The sequence below is a fragment of the Mixophyes fleayi genome, chromosome 3 (assembly GCF_038048845.1).
Source record: "Mixophyes fleayi isolate aMixFle1 chromosome 3, aMixFle1.hap1, whole genome shotgun sequence".
NCBI classification, from domain to species: domain Eukaryota; kingdom Metazoa; phylum Chordata; class Amphibia; order Anura; family Limnodynastidae; genus Mixophyes; species Mixophyes fleayi.
Genome location: NC_134404.1, coordinates 254,643,721 through 254,657,545, shown reverse-complemented (window position 1 = coordinate 254,657,545; position 13,825 = coordinate 254,643,721). Strand labels below are relative to the sequence as shown.

Genomic DNA, 13,825 nt, shown 5'->3' with positions numbered 1-13,825 from the left:
GAAAATATGAAAGAAAAATGTAGAAGGTTTTAATCTTGACGCATTCACATGGTAAAGGCTGGAGACAATGAGTCATCTTTGGACAGGCACTTGAGAATAAGCAAGTAGGAGAGACAGAGACGGAGACAGGCGCAGGAGTGACAGCCCCTCACATCTTCACTCTCAGTAGCGCTCGTTCATGCCTCCAATCTGCTCTACAATTCTGATTTTACAATGACAATGAAATCTGTGACAAACATTGCTGTGACCCAGTTAAAAAAGCCAAGTGTAGTGGAGTTTCAACTCTAGTTCTTTTACATGATACATGTAAAATTGGCCTTATTTGCAATGTCCACTTTTTCTTTATGGACCACACTATGGTGCTATACTTTGTTCTCCATGGGCTGACCACACCCCCTTTAATGACTAACCACACCTCCTTACAGTTGGCCACACCCCAGTGTAGTGGGTCCCTACCACTGCATTCCACTGGTGGGCCCTTCATGTCCCAATCCGACACTGGTTGTAGCATTAAGATTTCCTTTCACTGGAACTAAGGGACCCAGTGCAAACCATGAAAAACAGCCCCAGTCCATTTGTCCTTCTACACCAAACATTTCAGTTGTCCGTATGCATTCAGTAGAAAGTGCTCTCCTAGCATCCACCAAACCCAGAGTTGTCTGTAATACTGCCAGTTGATTAGACGTGATTTTTCACTCCAATGAATACATTTACACTGCTTCAGAGTCCAATGGTGGTTTTGCTTTACACCACTCCAGTAGACTTTGGCCCAGTGCATATTAATCTGAGGCTTATGTGCTGCAGCTCGGCTATGCAAACCCAATCCATGAAGCTCCTGATGAACAGTTCTTGTGAAGATGTTGCTTCTAGAAGCAGTTTGGAACTCAGTAATAAGTGCTGCAATCGAGAGCTGATGATTTTTATGCACTACCCACTTCAGAACTTAGCAGTCTGCTTCTTTGAACTTGTGTGGCTTAACTCTTTGCAGCTGAACTGTTATTGCTCCTAGATGTTTACACTTCCATATAAAAACACTTACAGTTGACCAAGGCAATTCTAGCAGGGCAGAAATTTGCCAAACTGAAGTGCTGGTAAGGTGGCACCCTATGACAAATTAAAGTCACTGAGCTTTTAACCCATTCTACTGCTTGACTACGGAGATTGCATGGCTGTATGCTCGATTAGCAATGGGTGTGGCTGAAATGGCCAAACACACTAATTAGAATTTTTACTAAAATTACATTAGTAAACAATTTTTTTTTTTTTACTATTTTCATAATGTCTTCCAGGTCGGCAGCTTAAATGCATGTTTCTTTGCTAAGAAAGGATTCTATGTTGATCTGTATGAAGCAAGAGAAGGTAAATCTGAACTAATTTCCTCAACATTTAAATCTATAAAAAGCAACTCATACTATAATGCTCGAAGTGGAATGGTATGTGCCAGTATGACATACTGGCACCTATTCTTCCCACTTCCTTTCATGCTGCACACATGCTCTGCAAGCAGGCCCTTTGCTTGTAGAACAGCATAGGACTTATAAACACTGCTGCCTATATAGCAGCTAAGGAATCAAGTCCATTGAGTGACAGAGGTGAGCAGTGTGTTGTGTGGGGATGGGGTGGCAGTGTGTGCAGTGTTAATCCAACTGATGGTTGTGAAATCAATGCTCCCCTCTGATTCTTTGGAAATATTCGGATCTGCACTGCCCTGTTCCGCATATTATTTATTATGCTGAGCTGGCCGTCCAATGTGATCTGATTATCGGGGGTAGTCATTAATTCGGCTGCCATAATGCTGACAAAGCTTTGAGCAATGTAAAAATAGCAATTACTATAAGGCCAACAAGCAGTAAATATAGACTTACCATATAACAGACATTCAGTATTTCCCCCACACTTAATTGCCGTCACATGTAAATTGCGACTGAGAAATCTCTCCAGCAAGAAGTGTCATCATTTCTAGTGGCCATTTGTGAGATTGCCAGTTATACAGGTGGTGATTCTGCATTTTACATGTGACTGCAATTAAGTGTGGGGGAAATACTGAATGTCTGTTATATGGTAAGTCTATATTTACTGCTTGTCTGCTTTATACTAATTGATATTTTTACGTCACTCTAAGCTTTGTCGGCATTCTGGCAGCAGCAAAAACCTACCCCACCCCTCATTATATTGTGTACCGTGTGAACCTTTTATAGATAAGTGGAAGCCAAAGCTCTGTTTTCTACAACTTCAAAGACAGTCACCATCAACCAGTTCCAAAACCAATCAAACTTAGCCTTGACAACCAATAGAGTTCCGTTCTATAAAAAGCCTGTCAGTCACAAAAATTAGAGCAGGCACAACTTCAGTGGCAAATGATTTAGATTCAGGCACCAATAAGAGGAGGCTAATCTGATATTCGCTTTGGGATTAATCTTAAACCGGAGAAGGCTGGATGTGAGGTACAGCTTGGTAAAGATGCTCCATAAGCATGTCGGTCAGTAGATGACAAACGAATATTTAAAACCATTTGTCTTAACATGCATTGGTACAATAAATGGATAAAGGGACTGTTGATGTAAATAGTGACTAAAGTCAATTGTGTATTAAACAATTAGTCGCCATAATGCTAAGAGCACATACTATGTACTAAACGGTGCAATGTACTTTATATTCACAATGTATTCAGCTCAAGTACTTAATATCAAAGCACATTGCCTGAGCTACAAGGCTCACTCGGAGAAGAAATTATCTAATAGGGACTGGTAATGTTGAAAATATCCAAGTTGTCAATTTACACAGAAATGAGTAGAAAAAGAAACAAATGTTAATGTGGTGTTCCATGGGCACTTCTCTGAACTTCAGGCAGTACATTACTTTGTGCCAAAGTTTGAGATTCTGTGATGTTTAGTGATGACTTGCTATGCTAATTTTTTTAAAATTCATCCCTGTAAAGGAGGAAACCTACACCTGTGCCCTCCCTGGACATGTGCTCCCACACTCCTGTGCCCTCCACTGACGTGTGCTCCCGCACTACTGTGCCCTCCTTGGACGTGTGCTCCCCCACACCTGTGCCCTCCTTGGCCGTGTGTTCCCCCACACCTGTGCCCTCCTTGGCCGTGTGTTCCCCCACACCTGTGCCCTCCTTGGCCGTGTGTTCCCCCACACCTGTGCCCTCCTTGGCCGTGTGTTCCCCCACACCTGTGCCCTCCTTGGCCGTGTGTTCCCCCACACCTGTGCCCTCCTTGGCCGTGTGTTCCCCCACACCTGTGCCCTCCTTGGCCGTGTGTTCCCCCACACCTGTGCCCTCCTTGGCCGTGTGTTCCCCCACACCTGTGCCCTCCTTGGCCGTGTGTTCCCCCACACCTGTGCCCTCCTTGGCCGTGTGTTCCCCCACACCTGTGCCCTCCTTGGCCGTGTGTTCCCCCACACCTGTGCCCTCCTTGGCCGTGTGTTCCCCCACACCTGTGCCCTCCTTGGCCGTGTGTTCCCCCACACCTGTGCCCTCCTTGGCCGTGTGTTCCCCCACACCTGTGCCCTCCTTGGCCGTGTGTTCCCCCACACCTGTGCCCTCCTTGGACGTGTGTTCCCCCACACCTGTGCCCTCCTTGGACGTGTGTTCCCCCACACCTGTGCCCTCCTTGGACGTGTGTTCCCCCACACCTGTGCCCTCCTTGGACGTGTGCTACCCCACACCTGTGCCCTCCACTGACGTGTGCTCCCGCACTCCTGTGCTGTCCCCTGACGTGTGCTCCCGCACTCCTGTGCCGTCCCCTGACGTGTGCTCCCGCACTCCTGTGCCGTCCCCTGACGTGTGCTCCCGCACTCCTGTGCCGTCCCCTGACGTGTGCTCCCGCACTCCTGTGCCGTCCCCTGACGTGTGCTCCCGCACTACTGTGCCGTCCCCTGACGTGTGCTCCCGCACTACTGTGCCGTCCCCTGACGTGTGCTCCCGCACTACTGTGCCGTCCCCTGACGTGTGCTCCCGCACTACTGTGCCGTCCCCTGACGTGTGCTCCCGCACTACTGTGCCGTCCCCTGACGTGTGCTCCCGCACTACTGTGCCGTCCCCTGACGTGTGCTCCCGCACTACTGTGCCCTCCCCTGACGTGTGCTCCCGCACTACTGTGCCCTCCCCTGACGTGTGCTCCCGCACTACTGTGCCCTCCCCTGACGTGTGCTCCCGCACTACTGTGCCCTCCCCTGACGTGTGCTCCCGCACTACTGTGCCCTCCCCTGACGTGTGCTCCCGCACTACTGTGCCCTCCCCTGACGTGTGCTCCCGCACTACTGTGCCGTCCCCTGACGTGTGCTCCCACCAGGGCCAGACTGGCCATCTAGCACTTCTGGTATTTGCTAGAACGGCAGATGGTTAGATGGGCCGGATCCTGACACTGCAGTCGGTACATCCAAGTTAATGGGGCTGGCCCTAGCCTATTAGAGCCTGGCCCAACACTGACAGGCTTCCTGGTGGCTGGCTCCTCCCAGGAACTGGAATATGAACTGGAACACTACTGTATGGTATAATCTAAATCTGGGGCACTACTGTATGGTATAATATAAATGTGAGACACTACTGTATGGTATAATATGATTTGGGGTCACTATTGTGGCATAATATGAACTGGGGCACTACTGTATGGTATGGTATAGTATAAATTTGGAGTACTAATGTATTGTATAGTATACATATGTGGCACTACTGTATGGTATAATATGATGGGGCCTTACTGTGTTGCATAATTTGAACATGGGACACTACTATATAGCATAATATGATTTGTGGCTCTATGGTGGCTTAATATCAATTGGGGGCACACATTCAGGCATGAGGGAAGGACCAGAGTGTTAATATAATGTGGGAGGTGGGCTAATAATTTAAAGGTGGAGTTCAGGTGGGGGCTAATTTAATTTGTGTTATTTTATTTGTGGGGTGATGTGGGTCAATTTAATTTAATAGTGGGGCCTATCAATTTAAGATGGGGTGATTGAACCTATAATTTAATGCTGGGATAGTTTGGGGGCTATTAATTGAAAGTGGGCCAGTTTGGGGAAAAGATAGCATCTATTTATTAAATATGAATATGAATTATTTAATGGCAGCGATGGTTGCGGGAAATAGGTATATTAAACGTAAATGCTATTTAATTTCTTGCTGTGGTTGTTTGGAGGGAGGGAAATAGGTTTATTTAATAAATGGAATACTATTAATTTAATGTTTGGGCTGGTTGGAGGGAAATAGGTCTATTTATTAATTAAATGTGTATGCCATTAATTTAATGTCAGGGTTAGTTGGAGGGAAATAGATGTATTTATCAAATGTGAATACTATTATTTTAATGTTTGGGCTGGAGGGGAGCCCAATATTAAAACGTGGGTGCTATATTTATTTGACACTGGGGCTGGTTGGAGTTTTCTAAATTTCATGTACCCATTTTTTCCCCAAAAAGGGCCGCCAACATTGCAGGATCCAGACAAGCCGCAACTAATCTAAAGACACCAATAGCCGCAAGTAGTGAAAGTGACAAGAACAGGTAGGAGATCAGGATAGTCTGTCAACTTTTCTGGATTTGGTAGATAACTGTCCCGCTTAGTCAAGATTTGGTCTGACTGCAAGGACAGTTGGTAGGTATGTCCTGCTTCACACTATACTGCTTGTGAAGGTAGAGCTGCATGCACCTAACAGTAGTGCACACAGTATTGCCTGTGTATTTGTCGAAAATGTGTTTAATACAGAGCCATAACTTAGAATTCTAGTGCCTGGGACGAGAAAGACAAATGCCGCCGCCCCCCTAGCCCTCAATTTTAACCAAATTAACCTAAAATATTCCAAAATTGCACCCCCCTTCAGCGTTGTGCCCTGGGTGGTCGCCCCTGTTGCACAGCCCTAGTTACGGCCCTGGTTTAATAACTATATTACATGATAGGAGCCCCCCTGTCATGGGGAGGGCGTGATAAATGTAATGTTTTATTATAATGTATGTATCAATGCACCATGTTGACCACGCCCCCCAACATAATGTGCCACACAGGTTTTTTCCTGCTCATCAACAGAGGTGGGCCTGTATGTTTTAAATGCCAGGGCTGATTTTTAGTCCCAGTCTGGCCCTGGCTCCCACACACCTGTGCCCTCCCCTGACGTCTGCACTCACACACCTGTGCCCTCCCCTGACGTCTGCACTCACACACCCGTGTCCTCCCTGGACGTGTGCTCCCAGACAGCCTGTGCCCTCCCCAGACTTGTGCTACCACACACCTAGGCAGGGGCAGGCTGGCAAATTTCAGCCCGGGGGGGCACAGGCGGCCGCATCACATGACAGGCGATGCGGCCGCCTGTGCGCAGACGCGGCCGCATCGCGTGTCATGTGATGCGGCCGCCTGGTAATATTCAGGTAATATTGCATCCGGGGGGGGGGGGCGGCCCGGCCCGGCCCAAACAGGGGTTAGACTGCCCCCCCGGCCCAGCCTGCCCCTGCACCTGGGGCAGGAAATGCTGAATACGAATATGTGTAATGGCATTTCAGAAGGACTAATTTGAGGTAACTTGAGGTAATGCACAGTGCAAAGTAGCATAATGTTTTCTAAGTGATTAATCTCATGACATTTAACAGCAGAGACAAAAATCAAACAGTACTCATTAACATTACTTGTATGGAATCTCTCCAGAATGTAATCCTAAAGGTCAAAGCATACTTGCCAACTCTCCCGGAATGTCCGGGAGACTCCCGCGTTTTGCGAGAGTCTCACGGACTCCCGGGAGAGTGTGGCAATCTCCTGGATCTGCACACTTCCTAGTGAAGTGGGCAGAATTAGATCCAAAATGCAGCGATTCACCAGGAATCGCTGTGTTTGGCCTCGCCCCCTGCCAGGAAATGACGCGATTGTGTCATTACATCACGGGGGAGGGTCCAAAATGACGCGATTTTCAAGGTGTTGACTTGGTCTCCAAATTCCCTAGATGTCAATCCGATTGAGCATCTGTGGGATGTGCTGGAAAAACAAGTCCGAGCCATGGTGGTCCCACCTTGCAACCTACAGGACTTAAAGGATCTGCAAATAATGTCTTGGTGCCAGATTTCACAGGACACCTTCAGAGGTTTTGGGGAGACCTTGCCTCAATAGGTCAGAGCTGTTTTGGTGGCATGAGAGGGACCTGCCCAATATTAGGAAGCTGGTTTTAATATTGTGATTGATCAATGTATATTACACTAATATCATTTGTTTGCTCTTTTTTGCATGTAGTGGAAGTGCAAGAATATTTAGTGTCTCTGAGGTCGTGACAGTGATATTTTTGAATCTGAAGATGTGCTACACTGCAGAATTTTGCTTTATAACTAAATTATGAAGATTATTCTGTTCAAACCTACATAAAGAACAGTGAAGTAGAGGAATTGAATAGTAGATGTAAGCATCAGAAAGCCTAAAACACGGAAAGATGTCTGGGTTAACTAGCATATGTATGTATGTGACCAATCACCATATTTTCTGATTCCGCCACTGTTTTCTAAACTGCGACCTTTGTGTGTGGCAGAAAGAAAGATTAGCCTGATTCTCAAGGAACATAGAACCCTATTTTCCTACACAATTTTAACAAGCATCCAGCAGCTTAATGATGAGCATTATGCTTACAATCTCCACAGATTTAAAAAAAAAAATTAGTTATTTGGAGTAGGGATGAGCGCACTCGGATTTATGAAATCCGAGCCCACCCGAACGTTGCGGATCCGAGTCGGATCCGAGACAGATCCGGGTATTGGCGCCAAATTCAAAAGTGAAACTGAGGCTCTGACTCATAATCCCGTTGTCGGATCTCGCGATACTCGGATCCTATAAATTCCCCGCTAGTCGCCGCCATCTTCACTCGGGCATTGATCAGGGTAGAGGGAGGGTGTGTTAGGTGGTCCTCTGTGCTGTTTAGTTCTGTGCTGTTTAGTTCTGTGCTGTTTAGTTCTGTGCTGTGCTGTGCTGTGCTGTGCTGTGCTGTGCTGTGCTGTGCTGTGTTCTGCAGTATCAGTCCAGTGGTGCTGTGTGCTGTGCTCTGTCCTTCTGAGGTCAGTGGTGCTGCTGGGTCCTGTGCTGTGTCCTGTTCAGTCCAGTGGTGCTGTGTCCTGTGCTCTGTGCTTCTAAGGGCATAGTTATTTCCCCAATATTCCCCTGTGTTTAAAAAAATAATTTTTTTTTTTTAAAAAATACCAAAAACTACTTTAATTTTTTTTAATTACCACAAAATTTGCACAACCAATCCTGCAGTATAAGCCCATTGGTACTGCAATATTACCAAGTTCACACATTCAGCAGTAAAAGTCCAGTGGTACTGCAATATTACAAAGTTTACACATTCTGCAGTATCAGTCCAGTGGTGCTGTGTCCTGTGCTCTGTCCTGCTGAGTTCCGTAGTGCTGCTGGGTCCTGTGCCGTGTCCTGTTCAGTCCAGTGGTGCTGTGTCCTGTGCTCTGTGCTTCTAAGGGCATAGTTATTTCCCCACTATTCCCAAGTTTTTTAAAAATAAAAAAAAAGTAAAAAAAAAATAAAAAATTAAAAAAATAAATAAAATATAATAATTATAACCAAATTTGCAAAACCAATCCAGCAGTATAAGTCCATTGGTACTGCAATATTACCAAGTTCACACATTCTGCAGTATCTTGTGCTACATATAATGGAGACCAAAAATTTGGAGGATAAAGTAGGGAAAGATCAAGACCCACTTCCTCCTAATGCTGAAGCTGCTGCCACTAGTCATGACATAGACGATGAAATGCCATCAACGTCGTCTTCCAAGCCCGATGCCCAATCTCGTAGTACCGGGCATGTAAAATCCAAAAAGCCCAAGTTAAGAAAAAGTAGCAAAAAGAGAAACTTTAAATCATCTGAGGAGAAACGTAAAGTTGCCAATATGCCATTTACGACACGGAGTGGCAAGGAACGGCTTAGGCCCTGGCCCGTGTTCATGACTAGTGGTTCAGCTTCACCCACGGATCTTAGCCCCCCTCCTCCTCCCCCCCCCTACAAAAAATTGAAGAGAGTTATGCTGTCAGCAACAAAACAGCAAACAACTCTGCCTTCTAAAGAGAAATTATCACAAATCCACAAGGCGAGTCCAAGGGTGTTGGTGGTTGTCAAGCCTGACCTTCCCATCACTGTACGGGAAGAGGTGGCTCGGGAGGAGGCTATTGATGATGTAGCTGGCGCTGTGGAGGAACTTGATGATGAGGATGGTGATGTGGTTATTGTAAATGAGGCACCAGGGGGGGAAACAGCTGATGTCCATGGGATGAAAAAGCCCATCGTCATGCCTGGTCAGAAGACCAAAAAATGCACCTCTTCGGTCTGGAGTTATTTTTATCCAAATCCAGACAACCAATGTATGGCCATATGTAGCTTATGTAAAGCTCAAATAAGCAGGGGTAAGGATCTTGCCCACCTAGGAACATCCTCCCTTATACGTCACCTGAATAACCTTCATAGTTCAGTGGTTAGTTCAGGAACTGGGGCTAGGACCCTCATCGGTACAGGGACACCTAAATCCCGTGGTCCAGTTGGATACACACCAGCAACACCCTCCTCGTCAACTTCCTCCACAATCTCCATCAGATTCAGTCCTGCAGCCCAAGTCAGCAGCCAGACTGAGTCCTCCTCAATACGGGATTCATCCGAGGAATCCTGCAGCGGTACGCCTACTACTGCCACTGCTGCTGTTGCTGCTGTTAGTCGGTCATCTTCCCAGAGGGGAAGTCGTAAGACCGCTAAGTCTTTCACAAAACAATTGACCGTCCAACAGTCGTTTGCCATGACCACAAAATACGATAGTAGTCACCCTATTGCAAAGCGTATAACTGCGGCTGTAACTGCAATGTTGGTGTTAGACGTGCGCCCGGTGTCCGCCATCAGTGGAGTGGGATTAGAGGGTTGATGGAGGTATTGTGTCCCCGGTACCAAATCCCCTCGAGATTCCACTTCACTAGGCAGGCGATACCAAAAATGTACAGAGAAGTACGATCAAGTGTCCTCAGTGCTCTTAAAAATGCGGTTGTACCCACTGTCCACTTAACCACGGACATGTGGACAAGTGGTTCTGGGCAAACGAAGGACTATATGACTGTGACAGCCCACTGGGTAGATGCATCCCCTTCCGCAGCAACAGCAACAGCTGCATCAGTAGCAGCAACTACAAAATGGCTGCTCGTGCAAAGGCAGGCAACATTGTGTATTACAGGCTTTAATAAGAGGCACAACGCTGACAACATATTAGAGAAAATGAGGGAAATTATCTCCCAGTGGCTTACCCCACTTAGACTCTCATGGGGATTTGTGGTGTCAGACAATGCCAGTAACATTGTGCGGGCATTAAATATGGGCAATTTCCAGCACGTCCCATGTTTTGCCCACACCATTAATTTGGTGGTGCAGCATTACCTCAAGAGTGACAGGGGTGTGCAGGAGATGCTTGCGGTGGCGCGCAAAATTGCTGGACACTTTCGGCATTCAGCCAGTGCCTACCGCAGACTAGAGGCACATCAAAAAAGCATGAACCTGCCCTGCCATCACCTCAAACAAGAGGTTGTGACGCGCTGGAACTCCACCCTCTATATGCTGCAGAGGATGGAGGAGCAGCAAAAGGCCATTCAGGCCTACACAGCCACCTACGACATAGGCAAAGGAGTGGGGATGCGCCTCAGTCAAGCGCAGTGGAGACTGATTTCCGTGTTGTGCAAGGTTCTGCAGCCATTTGAACTTGCCACACGAGAAGTCAGTTCCGACACTGCCAGCTTGAGTCAGGTCATTCCCCTGATCAGGCTGTTGCAGAAGCAGCTGGAGAAAGTGAGGGAGGAGCTGGTAAGCCATTGCGATTACACCAAGCATGTAGCTCTTGTGGATGTAGCCCTTCGTACGCTTTGCCAGGATCCGAGGGTGGTCACTCTTTTAAAGTCAGAGGAATACATTCTGGCCACCGTGCTCGATCCTCGGTTTAAAGCGTATGTTGTGTCTCTGTTTCCGGCGGACACAAGTCTACAGCGGTGCAAAGACCTGCTGGTCAGGAGATTGTCCTCTGAAGAGGACCGTGACATGCCAACAGCTCCACCCTCATTTTCTTCCACATCTATGGCTGCGAGGAAAAAGCTCAGTTTTCCCAAAAGAGGCACTGGCGGGGATGCTGATAACATCTGGTCCGGACTGAAGGACCTGCCAACCATTGCAGACATGTCTACTCTCGCTGCATTGGATGCTGTCACAATAGAAAAAATTGTGGATGATTACTTTGCTGACACCATCCAAGTAGACATGTCAGACAGTCCATATTGTTACTGGCAGGAAAAAAAGGCAGTTTGGAAGCCCCTGTACAAACTGGCTCTATTTTACCTGAGTTGTCCCCCCTCCAGTGTGTACTCGGAAAGAGTTTTTAGTGCAGCGGGGAACCTGGTCAGTGAGCGGCGAAGGAGGTTGCTTCCTCACAACGTTGAAAAAATGATGTTTATAAAAATGAATAATCAATTCCTCAATGAAGTACAGCACTGCCCTCCAGATACTACAGAGGGACCTGTGGTTGTGGAGTCCAGCGGGGACGAATTGATAATGTGTGATGAGGAGGAAGTACACACTGTAGGGGGAGAGGAATCAGAGGTTGAGGATGAGGACGACATCTTGCCTCAGTAGAGCCTGTTTAGTCTGTACAGGGAGAGATGAATAGCTTTTTTGGTGTGGGGGCCCAAACAAACCAATCATTTCAGCCAAAGTTGTTTGGTAGGCCCTGTCGCTGAAATGATTGGTTTGTTAAAGTGTGCATGTCCTATTTCAACAACATAAGGGTGGGTGTGAGGGCCCAAGGACAATTCCATCTTGGAACTTTTTTTTTTGCATTATATGACCAATCAACAGTCGTTTGCCATGTTCAAAAAGTAAAACCAAATGTAAAAAAATTCAAGAAATTAAACCAAAAGTAAAATGCCGTGTCATAATTTAAAACAAGAGGTATTGACGTGCTCTAAAACTACTGTATTGTTTATATTTTATAAACACTACACTTGAAAGCTTGAGTCTTTCAATAGAAAAGTAACTGTCCATTGCACGAATATTTGCAACAGGGACAATTTTAGGGTTAAGAAAGTCAACTAATAACACTTCGATGCTGTCTGTCTTTATAAACACTACACTTGGAAGTTGGAGGAGGTATTGTGGCCCCGGCACCAAATTTACTACCGGGGCCACTCCACTGTGCAGTCCATATTTAGGTGTATCAGATATTAAACAACGGTGACAGTTGATGCCCAATTTTTTAATTATATTGTGGCCTCGGTACCAAATTGTGTACCGGGGCCACCACACTACGCAGTCCATACCCTTTTTTGGTGGAATTCTGACCCGTGGAGGGTTTTATTATTATATTGTGTGGACCACTCTATCTATACCACACTACAACTCTATACCACTCTATTTCATACTTTAATTCTATTTCATACTTTAATTCTATTTCATACTTTAATTCTATTACTAATTAATTACCATAAAGAGGAACAAAATAAACCAATTTTACCAAAAGTATAATATGACTTAGACTTACAAACACTACACTTGAAAGATCGTGCCTTTAAATGAAAAATTCAGTCTTCATTGCACGACTATGTGCAACAGGGACAGTTTTTTGGGTTTACAAAGTCAAACAATAACACTTTGACCCTGTCTGTCTGGGATCTCAATGACGAATTGTCTGTACCATGTTTGGAGGAGGTATTGTGGCCCCGGTATCAAATTGGGTACCGGGGCCACCCCACTATGCAGTCCAGATACTTGTTTGGTGGAATTCAGACACGTGGAGGGTTTTTTAATTATATTGTGGCCTCGGTACCAAATTGTGTACCGGGGCCACCACACTACGCAGTCAAGATAGATGGATGCGTATTGCGTATCATAGATAAAGTACATTCAGTGGTGTGGGGCAAATTGAAAAATATTCAAAATGCACTGACATTATCAAAAACAAGAGGTTGTCACACGCTAAAACTCCAACATGTATATGATGGAGAGGATGGAGGAGCAGCCGTATGTGTAGTGTAATGCAGATCTGTTGAAGGTTTTTTATATATTTTATTGTGGTGCCCAGTGCCCACTCCTCTACGCAGTCCAGGTACAATTATTGGTGCGAATCATAAAAGTTCAGGGTTTTTAATATATTGTGGTGACCCACTCCTCTACGCAGTCCAGGTACATTTATTGGTGCGATTCATAAAAGTTCGGGGTTTTTAAGATATTGTGGTGACCCACTCCTCTACGCAGTCCAGGTACATTTATTGGTGCGAATCATAAAAGTTCAGGGTTTTTAATATATATTGTGGTGACCCACTCCTCTACGCAGTCCAGGTACATTTATTGGTGCGAATCATAAAAGTTCAGGGTTTTTAATATATATTGTGGTGACCCACTCCTCTACGCAGTCCAGAAAGATACCTTGTTGCAACGTTTTGGACTAATAACTATATTGTGAGGTGTTCAGAATACACTGTAAATTAGTGGAAATGCTTGTTATTGAATGTTATTGAGGTTAATAATAGCCTAGGAGTGAAAATAAGCCCAAAAACTTGATTTTTAAACTTTTTATGTTTTTTTCAAAAAAAATCAGAATCCAATACCTTAAATCCGAACCGAGACCTTTCGTCAAGTGTTTTGCGAGACAAATCCGAACCTCAAAAATAACGAAAATCCGGATCCAAAACACAAAACACGAGACCTCAAAAGTCGCCGGTGCACATCCCTAATTTGGAGCAGGTTCATAAATACATACATTTATTCGAAACAACATGTTAGTATGTTGAACCGTAGAATTATTTTGCATTGAGAATCCTGCCAG

The 13,825-nt window shown here is 45.7% G+C and overlaps 1 protein-coding gene across 2 annotated transcripts in view; it reads left to right on the top strand.

The window, feature by feature from the left end:
* KMO (kynurenine 3-monooxygenase) overlaps positions 1 to 13,825 on the top strand; it is a 106,561-nt gene that overhangs the window by 12,137 nt on the left and 80,599 nt on the right. For both annotated transcript variants that reach the window (XM_075200697.1, XM_075200698.1), the window contains exon 3: positions 1,290 to 1,359. In XM_075200697.1, coding sequence (XP_075056798.1) covers positions 1,290 to 1,359 — 70 coding nt within the window. The remainder of the gene's footprint in view (positions 1 to 1,289; positions 1,360 to 13,825) is intronic.